At 35.7% G+C, this 16,648-nt stretch overlaps 2 protein-coding genes across 2 annotated transcripts; both read right to left on the minus strand.

Moving 5' to 3' along the window:
* Nucleotides 1-617: 617 nt before the first annotated feature.
* Nucleotides 618-9,676, minus strand: LOC131796905 (ubiquitin carboxyl-terminal hydrolase 31-like). Its single transcript, XM_059114525.2, has 9 exons — nt 8,761-9,676; nt 6,529-7,106; nt 5,857-5,968; nt 5,661-5,770; nt 5,264-5,344; nt 4,598-4,730; nt 4,163-4,285; nt 2,860-3,346; nt 618-1,598 (listed from the first exon to the last, which is right to left on the minus strand). Exons 1-9 carry the CDS (start codon nt 9,514-9,516, stop codon nt 1,492-1,494), a joined length of 2,487 nt encoding a protein of 828 aa, XP_058970508.2. The 5' UTR covers nt 9,517-9,676; the 3' UTR covers nt 618-1,491.
* Nucleotides 9,677-10,010: 334 nt separating this feature from the next.
* On the minus strand, nt 10,011-16,148 carry LOC131796986 (matrix-remodeling-associated protein 7). Its single transcript, XM_059114602.2, has 3 exons — nt 15,929-16,148; nt 13,945-14,225; nt 10,011-13,050 (listed from the first exon to the last, which is right to left on the minus strand). The coding sequence occupies exons 1-3, from the start codon at nt 16,073-16,075 to the stop codon at nt 12,936-12,938; spliced, it is 543 nt and encodes a 180-aa protein (XP_058970585.2). The 5' UTR covers nt 16,076-16,148; the 3' UTR covers nt 10,011-12,935.
* Between the last annotated feature and the right edge of the window lie 500 nt (nt 16,149-16,648).

The raw sequence follows: 16,648 nt of genomic DNA on the forward strand, positions 1-16,648 counted from the left end.
TTATGATACTATTATCCTGGGGTAGATCCAGAAAATTTAAGACCCAGAAATTATTTGCAAAGGTACATCATTGTTCCTTACCCAAGAAACAAAATTTTCCTTGCCAAGATTACACAATATCATCAATTACTGTTTTACTTTGAAAATAATGTTCCCCAAATGAAAAGTCCAAAAGATCTGGTATAAGAAAATATCGTGAAAATATCTCAATTTGTGGTTTTAATATCCAATGTGATGTGTAATTTTTTTCAGAATCCTCACCACATCCCCTGCACCTTTTCTTTTCGAAATATCCTGTCAAATATACATTGTTAATTATCTATTAGTTATAAAACAAATACAGATGAAAATGGATCAACATGATGCTGGTTGGTTTTGTCATTTCAGACTGCATGTACCAAATCATGGAACTATAAGTAAATAAAAATTTGCAAAATTTTACAAAACTGTAGCAATTGAGAATGAGGTCCCGCTCATCCTCATTATTTGGTGGATTCAACACTGAACAAGGAGTTATGGGGTAAATATAAAAAATTAAAGGGATCTGTGTTACCCTGACCTAGATGAGAAATCAGCCAGATTGACTCGAGTAGTAATCACATCAACAAAACACTTTCACAAATATATTTATTACCAAGACAAACTCTATTTATTGGGCCTTATAGAGCTTTATGCATTTGAATGAAATTAGCTACTTGCAATATATTTACAATGTAGTGCATTTGGTTTCAAATGTTTCTTTAAAAATTGTAGAAAATATGTTACCCATTATGGGTTGTTAAGTATTTGCTTAATTAAGGGCTATGGGCTGAAAAAAAGAATTAATAGTGCCTTAGCATGTTAACATGCTCCCCATAAAATTACAGGAACGGTTCTCTGTTGTACATATGTTACACAGGTGTCTTCCCTAAGGGAAATTTCTTGCTTCTTAACTTATCTGCAGATAAATCTAAATGAATAAATTAAAAGAGGTTCCTTAACCCTTTTCATCCAAACATCAGCATGCATATTCTCCATACTGTTTTCAAAACAAGGTGCTGACAAGGAGAATTTGTCTAACAAACAAGAGCTTCTTTAGTAGGTGATCAGTTCCTTTATTCTCCTGACCTTCATTTTTGATTCTGAGCTGATAAGGTAAGGAGAAATTAGATCCCAGTCACTCTTAGGGGTTAAAAGGTTAAAGTGAAAAAATTCGAAATGTTAGCCTATCACTTGTCTGCAATTTTCTTGGCCTTAAGATTAGGACTTTAGTGGGAAGGTGAATTGAAACTAATTATTATTCATATTAATGGAGATGACTTGCTTGTTTTTGTACAAATTATTTAGACCTTTAATAAAAACCATCCGGGAAGCTTTGTATTCATACAGGATGTCAGATTTCTGTTGTGTAGCCCCAAGAAGTAGGAGGGTGGAGTGCAGTTTTGATACTGATGTTTAATTCAACAGCTCCTTGGGGGTATCATGGAATTTAGGAAACAGAACAAGTTTGTGTTACACACATGATTCTGTTAGCATGCTTTCTTTGCTGTTCCATTTGTTAGATTTGTTCTTCTCTTGAGCCTGTGGAAGGGAACTGCATGATTCATTTGCAGAATGACCTGAAATAAAGAGAAAAGAATTTCACATGTAACATTCTTCTGAAATCTAGTTTCACCATCAACTTGACTTAACCCATAAAACCCCAGAATTAAAACATATCACTTATAAGTTATGAGAATCAAGAAATACAATTTATGTCAATAATGAGGGTTTTCAGAATAATGTCAAATTTTTTGCAAATGACAGACAAGAAAGGTGAAGTAGGTCAAAGTGAGAATTTCTAATCAGATAATGGGATTTGAAAACCTGAGTCCACTAAACTGTTCTCAGATCCACAGGATACTGATCATTTGATGAGGGCATGGCTAAATGGTGCCAGGGTGTCCTTCACCCTCCCTTCCTTAGGAAGAGAATGTTTTTTGAATAACATTCAAATCTTAAAGTAAACCCCCCACCTCTCAACCTTTGTGAGATGATTTTAATATTCTTGTTGAAGTCAATACAATTCTTAAACTTCAGGTTTGCATAAATAAGCAAATTCCAGGAAAGTTCACAGATTCCACTTGCCAGTGTTTCCATGAATACTGGTACACAAACAGGAGCCATGGTAGAAGCCCTTCATGTAAGGAATTTATAACAAAGAGCCCCCCCTTTTGAAAAAGTTCATTCTACAACTTTGTGGAGTGTAGCCAAACGAAATATGTCTTGCCTTCAGAAACTGCTGTATCTCATTGTTCAGGCAGAACTTATTTGCAAGAAAAAAAGGTTCTAATTTTCAAGATGGAACTTTTGCAATTTGTCTGAATCTATTTCAATTAATTTCCTATTGCTTTTCAAGTTTGAATGAAAAGGATTCATGTAAATTACAGTACAAAGTTGAAAATGTTAAATGACCAGATCTTACAGGAAAACTCAGACATTAGAAGCCATGAGACACAGTTCAAATCTTTATTGTCTAAGAAACATTTAAAAAATTGTACGCTGAAAAAGAACAACAACACTCCTCTCACACAGAGTTAAAAGGTAGAAATATACTTGAAAGGACCATTGCATGAATCAATTATCTTCCTTTATGCACTCTAGACTGAAAAGCAGTCCAGTCAAATTATGTTCTCTGAGGAATGTGATGAATAAGAGTGAACTGTCAAGATACTGGAGATTAATGAATGTTGTTATTATTGTTAATTCATTATCTATATCAGAGGAAAGACTGGTGGTAGTTACCAGGTGTATTCTCAAAAACATATGACACATCCATAACCCAAAAATAATTTGATGACATACTACAATATACAAAAAAAAAAAAGAAAGGATTCCTACCAGTTGTAGAGTCCTCTTTAATTGAAAGCTCATCACGAGAGCTGAACACAGATTCATATGAAAACTGTGGCATTCTCCAAACCCAGTGCTCGGAACCTGATGAACTTTCAGATGCTGAAGAAGATCCCACATTACGCCGAGTATAAAACAAAAGGTATGCTGCCTTTGTGACAATCTGGTGCTTACTAATCTTCTCTACACGCATATCGTCAAACAGGTACCAGGTAAAATCGACAGGATTTTTGCAGTATGCTGTGTAGTGCCCTCCTGTCATTCCTCCTGTGTGGTTACACACAGCATACAAGTCATAAAGGTTTTCATCAGAGCCACTGACTGAACTAGCACGCTTACGTCCCCATGTGCCCCACCCTAATGAGTGGCTTTCAGGTGACGACCGTTTGGTGCGAGGTTCAACATGCTCAGTCACATCTAAGCCTGTTGGAGGAAAGTCCACCAGTGTGTGGAGTTTGGTTCTACCAGCAGAAGTCTAGGAAAACATAATATTTAAATATTTTAAGAAAGATCATAAATTTTATGCTTACTCATAGTACAAAATTACCACAATTTTGGATGCAGTTTGAAGGTCTTGTTTTTGGATGAGGAATTGGATGAAGACTGACCATATCTTTATTTTACCCTTTACACCCAAACATCAGTATGCATATTCTCCATACTGTTCTCTATACATTTCCTGAAGTGCTGTGGTTTGCAGGTGATAATTATGCAAAAATAAGATGCTAGTCACTCTCTGGGATCAAAGGGTTGAAAGATAAACTGTGGAGTCTTTCTTATCACTGAAAGTTTCTTCCTCTTAAGATAAAACCCTCCAACTAGATGAGGCACTTACACTACTGTGCACTAAAGGCTGTTAATTTAAATCAGGGGGTTACATAACCCTCTCTCTGCCTTATCTGCTCTACATTTCTTGTAAGTTTAGCTTAAATTAAACATCATCCTTGATGTGATATTTTTTCTTCTACTGTGTGCAACTACTTTTCTCCCTAAAAATTTAATGCTTTTGTGGAGCAAAATTCCTTTCATGTCAATCTTTGAAGTAAAAACATTTAAATGCTTTTCAGATATAAATAACGCTGAAGAGAAAATCTGCCCCTTGATATTTTGGATGAATTGCAAGAGTACATTAACAAGTAAATTATTTAAAATGTTACGTAAAAATGAGGGGAAACTTTCATCCTCTCAGCAAAAAAGCAATAGGGAATTTGAAGCAAAGATCTCAGTGTAGTTTTTAGAAGGACCTCAAATAAAATTTCTCTACCTGAATACAAGATAAAATTGAACTTACCTGTCTGAATCTCTTCAGGTGAACCACAAGCACCTCAGGAAGGCTCCACAGACTTAGTCGCTTCACAGTTCCTTGCTGAAGTTTCTTGCACCGAGGACAAAGCCAGGCATCTTCAGTACCAAGCTAAAGAAATGAAACAAAAAATACTGATATAAACACTGAGTGTATGTGGACACATAAGCCCAACAAGGTTGCAGATGTTAGTTTATTAAAAGCTGTTGGATGGATAGTATGCTATCAATAATATCTACACGGAAACTATAGTCAATTGTGTTTGAAGAAAGGTATTCTGTATGCAAATCTTCAAGTTAATCAATTTTAACTTTCCTTCCTTCCTAGGGGTCAAAGAAAGTTATCAAGACAACACACAATCTCATAAAATGCAACAATTATGTTTTGACGTTGTGACTCAGTAACAATCAAAATCATGCAAACCTTTTCATCTTTGGTGTAAAGCCTAAAGCAGTCCTCCAGATCAACATTATGTGAGCTGTTGTGTAATGACTCCACTTCACGTACACTGCGGTGCTCCTCTGGGCGTTCTTGTAAAACACTTGATTTGACAAAGCTATCAAAGGAAAGGCACAAAGACTACCATGAACAACTGAGTTATGCTTACAAGAAATGATAACATAACATTCTCGACAATATCACACCTGAATCAAACAGTAAGGTCATGAGAATATAGGAAATGATCACAACTAAAAAAAGCTCTTGATTTTCAAACAAACTCTCCTTTATGGCACTGTGAGAAATATGTGGCAAACAGTAAGGAGAATTTTCATTCTAATGTTAAGGTGTAATGGGTTAAGTTTAGGGAGTAGGGATCAAGCAGAGCAGAGGGCTTTACTTCCACTGCTGTGGTCCATGTTTATATCAAGGCCTGGTATAACATTTGGGAAGAGTCTACTGCTGGTTCTTTATTTTACTCTAAGCATTTTTCTCTAAGTTCTCCCATTTTTCCCTCTGTAAAAAAAAAGCAACACTTCAAATTCCAAATTCTCATAGCTAAAATTATAGAGAGTGCAGGGAAACAATATTTAGATCATGGAAGTGACAAAGCTTTACTCAATTTATCTCATTAATTTGATTTTCTGTTACCTCACTCTTGTTTCTTGGTCCCATTCAGCCATCACCTTGATATGCTTAGGTCCACTTCCTGATCCACATGACAAGAGTGCTCTGTAAGATGTTAGAACAATTCAAAATTGTACATGCAAACTAAGAGACACAACTGCTTTTTTTTCATTAGAGGAGGAGTATACTCCCAAAACAATCCACCATTAAAAAAGATTATCTAAAATTATGACAATGTCCATGCTTTGAGATTCCACAAAGTGACTCAAGCTATCTAAAACTGTCATCAAATTGATCACAGAAATTGCAATCTTGGTTTCTTAAAATGTGACAAGAGATGATAAGTGATACATACTTCTCATTAGAGCTCACATTTCAACTGTCAACTGTTTTTCAAAATCAAAACAGGTGTAAGACCCACCTGTCAACAGTTGCCTGATATAAGGGATGATCCACTTCAGGAGAAAGTGCACCTTTGCCTGGCAAACCATTGATCACTCTCAGTCTGAACACCAAGCCTTGCTTCTTGATCTGATGAAATGTTTAATCATGTAATTAAGGTTGACACATACAATCAAAAGTTGTTACTCCAGGATCTTTTCCTATTCAATTCTTACCTGTGATGACATGTCGTCCATTAAAATCCTTGACATGGCTTTCAAGATTGCTGCTTGAAGATTTTCATAACTTAGCTCCCTGAGAACTCTTACAATAAAGGGAAGACCAAACCTGCAACAGTAAGAATAAAGGGGGTAAGTTTCTAAAGAAACTGTGGTACTACATCAGTGGGAGTATAAAACAAGGTAATTAAATATCATCACTGAGTAAAGAGTTTCAAAGCTGATGTTTTGAGTGTTAGCCCTTCATCAGAGCGAATCATTCCAGCATTAACCCCTTACTCTGACACAAGGCTAATGCTCAAAACATCAGCTTGACAACTCTTTACAGTGGCCAATTTACATTATTTACTCAGTTGATAACACTTAGTCACCCTGCAACAGTATGATATTGATAACAATGATATGATCAGATTTCAAGAGCAGCACACATTTTAAGGATAGAAAGGATTTTGACACGAAGAAGTATACTTGACATTTAAAAATTTAACAGAAGAGAAATTTTGGCCGTTGTGGTGAACATTAACACCTTACACCCAACAAACAACTTTAAGATTGAAGGGGTCATCATGGTTAGGACAAAAGACTCCAAAAACAGCTTTGTTATAAAAAAACACAACCCTTCTAGTCAGGAACATGCTTCACCAACACAGGCTCCACCAACACAGTTACCTTTTACTTGATGTGGTTTTTGCAGGACCCTGGCAGTTTGCCAGGAGGATCAGAATAGTATCTGAAATCGGTCCCTTATTATCTGACATGACAGGTGCCTCTCCATCTTCTGTTTCCATCTCAGGAAAAAGTCCACTGGGAGCCTCAAAAGCATAAATATTGTCTCCTTCATGAACAATGCTCAAAGACTGCTTATCATGAAACGTTCTGTGAAATCCATCATGGTAAAGTTCTGTGAGAATCAAAGATTGTTCGCTGATGCCTGTCATGTCTGACACAACATTCCGCAGATCAGCAATTGTTCCATTTATGGGTACGCTGACACCGATGCGCAAAGGAACCCTTGATGAGTTAACGAATACTGTGGTGACAATGATGGGACGGCTTTCCCTTTGAGGGATGGGTAAAGAAAGACATAGAAATGGATCAAAAGTAGTGGACTGTTGATGACATTTGGGACATTTGAGAGATGAGCGATACTGAGCTTGGAATAAATCCAGGACAAAACTATCATTGCAGCGAGTGTGATTAGCAAGTGCCTCCAGGGCAATGGTGTCATCAGATCTTCCTGAACTTTCCTGAAATTAAGATGATAACTTGATAAACTTAAGACCAAAACAAAAAAAGTTTGATCTATCGATTAATTTCAGGATTATGCATAAACATGACCCCAATAACTGTATTTCTTGTTTACAGTGGGATAAAATCAGTAAAAGGGTGGCTAAATAACCAGGAATGCTGCAAATAATTCAAGACATCTGTTTAGATAACTTTAACCTCCATTTGACAAAAGATACTCACATATCTATCAATAGATATAATTGATTAGATAGAGCACAAAAATTTCTGAATAGCAACTTTCTGCTTTGAAGAATGGCTGATGTGAAAGAGCATGTATATGAGTAAGACAAGGAGGTCTCAATCCTTTCAATATTTCAGTGTATTACCAGCTCGTATTTTAATCACAATGTTAAGGTTATGAATTATTGGGTTGATATATTTTAACTAACATCAATCTAGAATCAGTGGTGCATGAAAAGGCATGCTAAATTTACCCCACTTAAGGGCAAACCCATGGATCTCGTTAAAGCTTTCTTTATAATGTTAATTTCTGGTAATTTTGAACAATGCTCTTTTTATTTAATCTTCTAGAAATATCTTTTGTTTGATGGCAAAATGTTCTCTCTGTAAAGAATAGAAGCACTGGCCACAGCTGGGCTAATCTGAATAAACTTCATGCAAAAGTAGTAAGATTCCTTTGTGAAGTTTTTGCAAAAAAGAAAAAAAATTTGACATCAAAGACGACATGAACCTTTTGTCACTTCATGCTTCAAGATGCTAATGATCTTGCTCAGTGTCAGTGATCAACTGATCACGAAGGACCTAATCCTGGTGGAACAATCTATTTAAACAAAGCTTTACACCATCTACATCATGGCGTGAGAAATAAAAGAGAATTAATCGCAAAAAGTGACTAAAGATATTTTCACAAAAGTTAACACCCACTTTAAATGTTTTCATATTTGAAATTTTTACGTCGCTGTCGGTTTATCAGATTAAAGGGATAAGCTTTCCATTGCAGACATTTGCACAAACTATATTTTGATTTCGCCGAATTGTTTAAAATCTAGCAAGATAGCTGGCAAAAATATCTACAAACTTTCCACTTCAAGCTTTCTGACATGTTGGGCAAATAATAAATTGCTAAGCGATCACGACCACTCAGCTTTCTCAATCGTGTAGAGTATTTATAGTGAACGAAAATGAAATTTCAATCGATCAAGTGCCTTTTCATTTCAGACTTCAATATGATGCAAAGAAATACGGAAAAAGTACCATGATTTATCTTTTAGTTAGCTATATTTCTCGCAATGGTCGATTTACGTGTAAACAAGACATCGTAACGTGGCCCTGGTGAACATTGTAGTAGTATTTAAACACAGAAAAGTATTGCACAGTTTTTTTAAATATTGGTTAAAAGCCAAAACATGGAAGATTTTATCTTGCATAGATCCCCAATCAATGAATTTTACGCAAATTGTGAAAACAAAGAACCATTTGAAAGAAAAACATGCGATGTTTTGCTTGCCATAGTGAACCTGTTTGACAAAATCAAAATCCACGTACATAATTGCATGAGACATGCGAGTAATTTGATCGACACCGAAGTGTCGTATCGTAAAAATGGACTAACCAATACAAATTTAGAGAGTATTTTTGACTTATCCTCACCTTGTTGGCTTTATATTTTCGCTTCGTTGCCCGATTCAAATCCTCGTGAACCTTATCTAAAAGCCAAAGCAAAAACTCCTGGGCATCATGTTGTGCGTATCCTCGATACTGCACGCCATATTTTCCAACGATCGACTTGAAATCGCTGCTGATCTGCGAATTATACTGACTCGACCACAAACTCTTGAGTAAAAGTGCCAGTTTCTCCGTTACTTCACCGCGAGTTCCGAATTTCTTAGTTTGTCCTTTGCGGAGCTTCAAATCTTCCTTATACTGGTCCATAACAAAATATTCAGCTAATAAATCGGTGTGAGCGAGACACTGAATGATTGAGTTCATAAAACAAGTGTTACCATGATTCTTCAGTCCAGACATACTGAGGACCTCCATTGATTTACTTCTCCGAATTTTCGACGCAGCTTCTTCATCGACGTCAAAATTCTTCTTCTTGTACGATGCACTCTCGTCTATCTTACCGATCGAAGAGGTCGAGTATGCAGAGTTCGAAGGAAATTGTACAGCAGACATTCGGATCATCAGTTTGTGAACCATGTTCGAAACAGACTTCATCGATGGCTTTCTGACTAACTTCCTTCCTCCGACAGAATCTCTGGACCCAAACCTAAAACTCTTCTTCTTCGTAAGATGTCTAGAACTCTTGGACCTCTCCAAATTCGCCTCCTCCCCCTCGCTTGCTTCACGTACGCCGTGACCTCCATGAAGTTCTCCAAGACTCGCTGAACGATTGTGGAACATCTCTACGTCAGCTCCACACGGATGAAAGAAGAGAGCACAATTTCTTGACTGAAATAAAAAACCTGCTATCGCTGACAACGCCAAACAATTGTCATATTCTTGCGTAAAAAATCGGAAACTTCTTCAAACTCTTTCCGCTTCGTATCTCTAACATGTCATCGGTCAGGTACGGCAGAAAACAAATATAGAGCATGCGTAGACTGACGTCACTAGGACGTAGCGTTCGTAACTACGAAGAGTAACTGTAAGGAAATATTAATTTTGTTGCTTGTAATAGGTATGTGAACGAAAATTTCAAAAATTCGTAATAAAATATACAGTACAATCTTGAAACGTAAGTGGGATACTCTACTGGAAAATTAAATTTTAAGTTGGATGACACTGTTCACGTGAATTTGAAGGGGTGTGTACTTGGTTGTACTACGTAATCGTACGAAAGTAAACAACACGACAATCGTGCCAAATCAGTTCTTTCGTTTTCTTGTTTTCTTTTTATTATTACTTTTTTTAATGCCGCAGTGATCTTCTCATATATTCATTTGAGAGTCCAGTTTCAGCTAGCTTGTTACGCTTGAACACTGGTCCTCAAAAGCTACGTTATTCAGTTATGATGAAATACTCAATCACTGGAAATTTTAGAGATTTGAGTACGTCTGAAGAGGGCGAAACCAGCCGCAGACTTCCACACTGGGATGGTGGCCTGCATGCAAACGTTTCCTATGGAAAGGAACTGGGAGACATTTGTACCCAGGCCAAACTGGAGCGCTAAAGCAACAAGTTTTACTCTCTAAGTTTAGGATAGAAGTATGGACACGAATTCGTCACGATATATTTTGGGCCTCATCAACATTGAGTAATAACTAATGGAACTCTCTTTCATTATTCTAATCAACTGAAAAACTCAAACCAAGACTGAAGCACAAATTAGTTTCGGATAAAGATTCGATTATTTTCAAAAACTAATATCGTTAACGCCAGTCTTAAATTAGGCGTAACATGTTACAACTTGATAAAGCAAATAAAACTGTTAAATCCTAATCTTAAAGCATACTGTTGCCTGAGTAAAATAGAAAACAGTTTCCATTAAATCAATATTGAATGCTGATACTTGATATATATAAACCTGAAAAAACACACCTCACTACAGTAAAAAGCTTATGCTGTCAACAAAGTTGCTTCCAATCTTCTAAAGAGAAGGTAGGAACCCTCACTCTCTCCAAAATTTTTCATGGACGAAAAATAGGGGATTCTGTTCACAGGGTTGAAAAACTCGTGTAATAAATCCTGTTCTATCAGTGATAGGATGGAATTCACTCTATGTGTTATGTATGGATATCAACAACTCAGGCTGATAAGTTTCTGAGATACCTTTGCTTCTAAACTTTAAGTTAAAAAAACTGATAGTTAGTCAATTAAGGTAATAATTCTACAATATGTGAAAACCAGTGAATTATTGGCCCTTAACCTTAATTTAGGACTGATAGTACTTTTTTTTCCTGCCTATTGATTTTGTTTTTTCACATAACAACTAGATGTTGTTCACCAGTATTCTGTAATATTTAGTAGATTGGGACCTCTTTCATTTTGTTTTTGTGAGCTTAAGTTTACAAATTTCAGCCTGTAGGATTTTTAAACATAATTTGCTATGCATGAGCTTCCACTATACACAGTTTTTCGAATCAGACCAGCTATTCTGCACCCATTCCTTTACTAACCAGGTTATGGGGCTTAATCAAGTCAATCAGCTACTTATGGAGATATTTCCACTTTCACAAAGCGATAAACACTTACTGACAAATGTTTCTACACACCAGTTTAACTTTTCTCTATTTGCAACATGAAGAATCATGTACAACTTCAGGTCACAGCTCATTCTTTCTTTAAAAATTATATAAAATTATCAGTAAGACCCAGCTCTACTTCTTTATATGTATTTCCAATTTTTTCAATGGAAATTGACAAATCTTATCACAAGAATGTCTCTTTTGTATAACATATTTCTGAACAAAGCTCGCAAAGCAAGTGTACCATCGGAAAATTACTTCAAATATTACTAACATGTAATAGATACTTTTTGTGTTATAAAACTTTGACAAGATAGAAATGTAAAGTCAAGTTAAAACAATATATCTGGCAGCTAATGCCTTCCACTTCACTTTGACCTTTGGCTAATAAAACACCCCTTTAAATCAAATACCAGTTAGAGTTACTTCAAACAGAAGATATTAATCTTTTGGGGTACCTGTGGTACCTTATTTAGTTGGGTAGAGTATCATATATATGGGGTATCTACCATAACAAATGCCTGTTGGTGGGTATGGCTTTAAGTGCCACAATGAACAAAGATTAAGTGTTTCCAACAGTAAGGTTTTGGAAATAATCATATCAACCTCGTGGAAAAAAACATCATATTGTTAATTATTAACAGGTGATCTCATGAATGCTCCAAAACAGTGGTATTACTGAAACTCAACTACCATTTGAATGTTAATAAAGGGTTGAACCTGAGATCAAACTACCTAATGATGATGGAGGTATCTAAAATTTCAGGAATATAACTCATTTCATGAAAACAGTCATGACATGAGTGGCAGTTTTAAGAAAAATTACTCCTTACAATATGTTAAATAAACAAAGTATAATGAAATATAAAATAGTGTGTGATACAAGTTTGATACCTGAAATTTTATGCCAAAATTTCTTTTATAACATAGCCAGTATATTTGTGTAATCAAATTCAATTGCGCAAGCGTGCTTCATATTCCTATTGTGCACGCTCATGACATCAGCAAACAAATCCCTCAAGAAAAAAAATTTTCCATCAGGTTGAAAATGTTATGAAACAATTGGTTCATATATCAGCTGTGCGTTTATCGAGATATGAAGCACGCGGGAAGTTTGGAGAGCACTCAAGAAGCTAGAGTTGCTCTCGGCTACGCCTCTAGCAACTCTTACGCATCTTTCATGCTCTCCAAACTTCCCGTGTGCTTCATATCTCGATGAACACTCGCTGACATATGAACCAATTGTTAAGTAGAAGTCAAAGATTGCCTCTGGAGGAAATAACTTAATAAGATGCAAAAATTCAGAAGAGAGTTCAATGATTTGTTAAAGCATTGAAAATAAATATCTAAAACAAAGGGATTCCTTAAATATCAGAAAGTTTAAATTGCATTTAAGTTCTACCTTCATAGTGTAGAACCTTAAAATGACCTGTTTTAAACAGCCTTTAGTTCTAATAATAAAAGTAAAACAATAACAAATATATAAATAAAAACAGAAAACATACTCTTTAGTTTATGTAATTAAGTCAACCCTGCAAATAAATTATTTTTACATACTGATGACTTCAAAATAAGAACAACTGCTTGAGTTATCCTGATCTCTTTACACAAAATAACAAGTTAATTATTAGAGTACTATCTCGTGTATAACTTCATCTGTGCTTGTAGATCATCCATTGTTGTTACACCATACTTGTCCTTATCATTTTCTAGCAGCTTGAAAATCTCTTCCAGCTGTTTCCTCTGCATCCTTTGAAAATTACAAAGAGAAGGAATAACTATCTTTATAAAAAAAAATCTTCCTCCATTGAAACAGAATTGGAGCGAGCAACTACATAACCTAAACTACCAACAGTGACTTAATAATAGTAATAGGACTGAGTGGAGTCCAATTTGTTTTGTAATCATACCAGTGATGAAAAAAATCCTGATTAACAAATCGGACTCCTTCTTTGTGGTCGCCTGCTTTGTTAATCACAAGAATCGTTACAGAAAGAATTGGATGACACAAAGTCCTGTAACTTACAAATCAAAATTATAGCAATATTCAAGAGAGAAACTAGATGTCAGTGATGCGTTTTCATAAACGAATGACAGATAACTCAACGAAATGTGCAAAGACAGTGCATACACATGACATGTGTACTGTCCACTTACATAGACATGACTTGTCAACTATCATATCACACTGTCCAATTACAAGCATGACAGGCACACTGTCCTATTAGTGCTCAAATCAGGCTGATGATAACAATTCCCATTCAAGAATTTTGCTCTAGTTTTAATTGGGACGGAAATTGGACATGTAGGTTCTCATTTGACCCTGAAAAATATGTTAACTCATTAAAGTGCTTTTTAATTGGGTGTTGTAAGACTAAAACTGAAGCAGACACTTAAGCTGATCTGAGCAAATGAAAATATCACAAGGAACAAATTAGAACACACTGGAAAGACAAGAAAGCTGACTAAAGTGTAGTAGTCGTTTGTAATCTGCAACACACAACCTAGTAGACAGCTTATCAACAATAACAATAGCTAGATCTGAACTTCACTAATTTAGCTATGCTAAACAGCTTAAACAACAGTCTTGTATCCAATAGACATACATCCATTTACAGTACTTAAAATCTATTTTGGCACTCACTCTTTTTCTTGATCCAATTCCTCTTCAGTCATTTGGTTTTCAATATCTTTGATACCCAATCGACTTGACTTGTAGTAAGTCTGAATGTTGGAAGCATCTGCCATTGTCATTTCTTTCTCCTTTCTCTTTTCTGGCTCCTCTGAGATGGGTTCACTAGACTCTCTACAAATCTTCTCTTTTTCATCCTCACTGAGGTAATGAATATCTTTTGCCTTTATAATTCCTGCTCCTTCCAGAAACTTTGTAGCCTCCTCAACTGTCACCTCATTGTTATCATCATCCTATATTTCCATCAGGAAACAACGAAGCTTTACTAAGATATTTTGGTTTTATTAACTGAGTTGATAATGTAAATTAACCACCATAACAAGTTTCTAAAGTTGACTCTCTGAATGTTAGCTCTTCAACAGAGTGAATGGGGAAGGGCTAACAGTCAAAGTGTTAGCTTCAGATTAGCAACTCAGTCGATAAAGCCAAATTATCTTGTAACAACCCCTACCACTGCAGCACCACAGTTTTTTTGGAAACTAACCTCCTTATACAACAGTTTTAATTAGTTTCCCAAGGGAATCTTTAAGTCTAATGCTAATTTAAGGGACATATTTAAAACCTGAGGGACAAACACATTTAAATCACCTTTTTCATAAGTTGCCCCCTCTTGAGAAACTTATACAAAACAAAACTCTTACGATTAAAAATTCACAGAGCTTTTAACAGCATATTCATTATGCAGTTTGAAATTCTAAAATTATAACTTTAAAAGTAGTGGTGGTAAAAAGCCATACTATATTTCTGTATTTTGCGATGGTGGACAAAAGGCATGCTTTCCAAAGGAACTGTATTACGGTCAAACTTCAGTTATGCAGACCTTGGATTATCCAAATTTTTCGATTATCTGGACTTGTTTCTCTGGTCCCATTTTTAAATTAAATATTGATTGGTCACATTCGAAATCTGCTACTTCTTTTTTTCATTAGCCAAAGCATAAGTTAGGTCACTGTTAAGTGTGTTGGTCAGCTTGATTCCCTTTAATTAAAACTTTTAGCAAATGTTGACAATTCATGGAAAGATTTGAGAATTTGCTTTAATTCTTGCATGATACAAATTAAATAATAAATATTTTATTTCACGTTATTCAGGTTCATTTTATGTTTCAATATTCATAGTATTGGTTATCTAGACTCTCTATTATCAGGACTGGTTCAACCAGTCCCCATAAATCTGAATAATCAAGGTTCAACAGTATTCTTGGAATCAAAGCAGAGCAAATGATGCACATACTTACTGCTTTTTAATGAACAATGCAAGAGTTTGTCTGTTTGACAGCAAGGTTTCAATAATAGCTAGTCCAATGTTACACTTAGGAAAATGATCTACATATTTTAATGACATGAAAAACTCTTGACGGATACAATAACAATGATGAAATGATTGACATTTCCTCACACAATACTCTATTTATGACAGTAAAAATATACAACATCTGCTTTATGGTTAACGAGTTAGGAAATACAATCCTTTTGAAGAATTTACGGCTGGAAATAAAAAAGTTACAGGAATTTAACTTGAATCGAGCTGCTTAAATCACATGCGCTGGATCATCATTTTAATTTCACATTTATTCATGTCTCAAATTTTTTTGACGAATAGGAGACATATACTACGTAGAAATTCGACTTTCGCCAGGAAAAAATTTTAAACAGATGATTTTAAACTGGTTAATTTTTAGAACACGATGAATAAATATGGAAATAATCAGAAAGTCCTCTTCATTAAACTTGATCGTTAAAAAGCGAAACAACAGACATCGCTCTCGTGTTTAAGGGTTGTTCGCAGCCAAGGGGAGTTTTTCGAAACGATTTGTTTTTCATTCAGAATTCGTATAAATAAGCCAGAGGGAAAGAGCAAGTACACACAAAATCTTCATTAATAAGAAAATAAAGATGACGATAGCTTAGACAGCGAACACAACTAAAATACTCACCTTCTGTTTTACCGTCACTGTGTGTGTTTCTTCCCCAGAATTCGACCCTGGCCCCTTAACCATTCTTCGCCATAGGTACCAAGTAATCAATACCACTAGCACGGCAAATACGACAGGAAGAATATTCTGAGATAAAAAGAAATACATAACTGATACTTTATTGCCAATTATCCGCTTACGACCTCCGCAGAGCAATCAAAGCAATCGAGGAAAAAGTATCTTTGCTGTTTAGACGGGCTGAAGGCCGCTGGACAAGCCTCGGTTCCATGTGGCGGGAAAAAAACCAGGGGGAGGGAGCGATTAGGCCATTACGAAAACATAATTCGAACTAAGTTTAGAGGAAGTACGTTTGAAGCAAACGCTCGGCAAAAAGATGTCATGAACACAAGACAAACTCTAATTTGTATGTCTCTGGCTCTGCAACCATTTTTGCTTCTGCAACCACCCGAATAGTCCCTTTTTCCATTCAGGCTAAAACGCGTGCGTAGTCGAGCCCCAAATATCCTATTGTCGTCGTCCGCTGCTTAGAAGAAGTCAGTAACTGACACCTAAGTAGGCTACTTTCATGAAATAAATCATTTCTCTGATTGTAAAACAAATTCGCCTTGTAAGCACCTTAGGAAATGTATGATAACAGTATGACGACTGAGCATAAGGATGTTTGGAAGTTTAGGGATGAATCTTTGTTGCTCTTCCTTCTACGCATCTCTTAAAAACTGT

This window comes from Pocillopora verrucosa, chromosome 8 (genome assembly GCF_036669915.1).
Source record: "Pocillopora verrucosa isolate sample1 chromosome 8, ASM3666991v2, whole genome shotgun sequence".
NCBI lineage: Eukaryota > Metazoa > Cnidaria > Anthozoa > Scleractinia > Pocilloporidae > Pocillopora > Pocillopora verrucosa.

What these genes read in the sequence shown, in the direction of transcription:
- LOC131796905 (XM_059114525.2), bottom strand. Translation starts at nt 9,516, where the DNA reads ATGTTCCACAATCGTTCAGCGAGTCTTGGAGAACTTCATGGAGGTCAC. An exon ending in TATCAGGCAACTGTTGACAG is followed by an intron (nt 5,345 to 5,660) that starts GTGGGTCTTACA and finishes AACATCTTACAG; the next exon opens with AGCACTCTTGTCATGTGGAT. An exon ending in TAAAGAGGACTCTACAACTG is followed by an intron (nt 1,599 to 2,859) that starts GTAGGAATCCTT and finishes TCTTTATTTCAG; the next exon opens with GTCATTCTGCAAATGAATCA.
- LOC131796986 (XM_059114602.2), bottom strand. Translation starts at nt 16,075, where the DNA reads ATGTATTTCTTTTTATCTCAGAATATTCTTCCTGTCGTATTTGCCGTG. An exon ending in CAGTGACGGTAAAACAGAAG is followed by an intron (nt 14,226 to 15,928) that starts GTGAGTATTTTA and finishes ATGGAAATATAG; the next exon opens with GATGATGATAACAATGAGGT. An exon ending in GAATTGGATCAAGAAAAAGA is followed by an intron (nt 13,051 to 13,944) that starts GTGAGTGCCAAA and finishes TAATTTTCAAAG; the next exon opens with GATGCAGAGGAAACAGCTGG.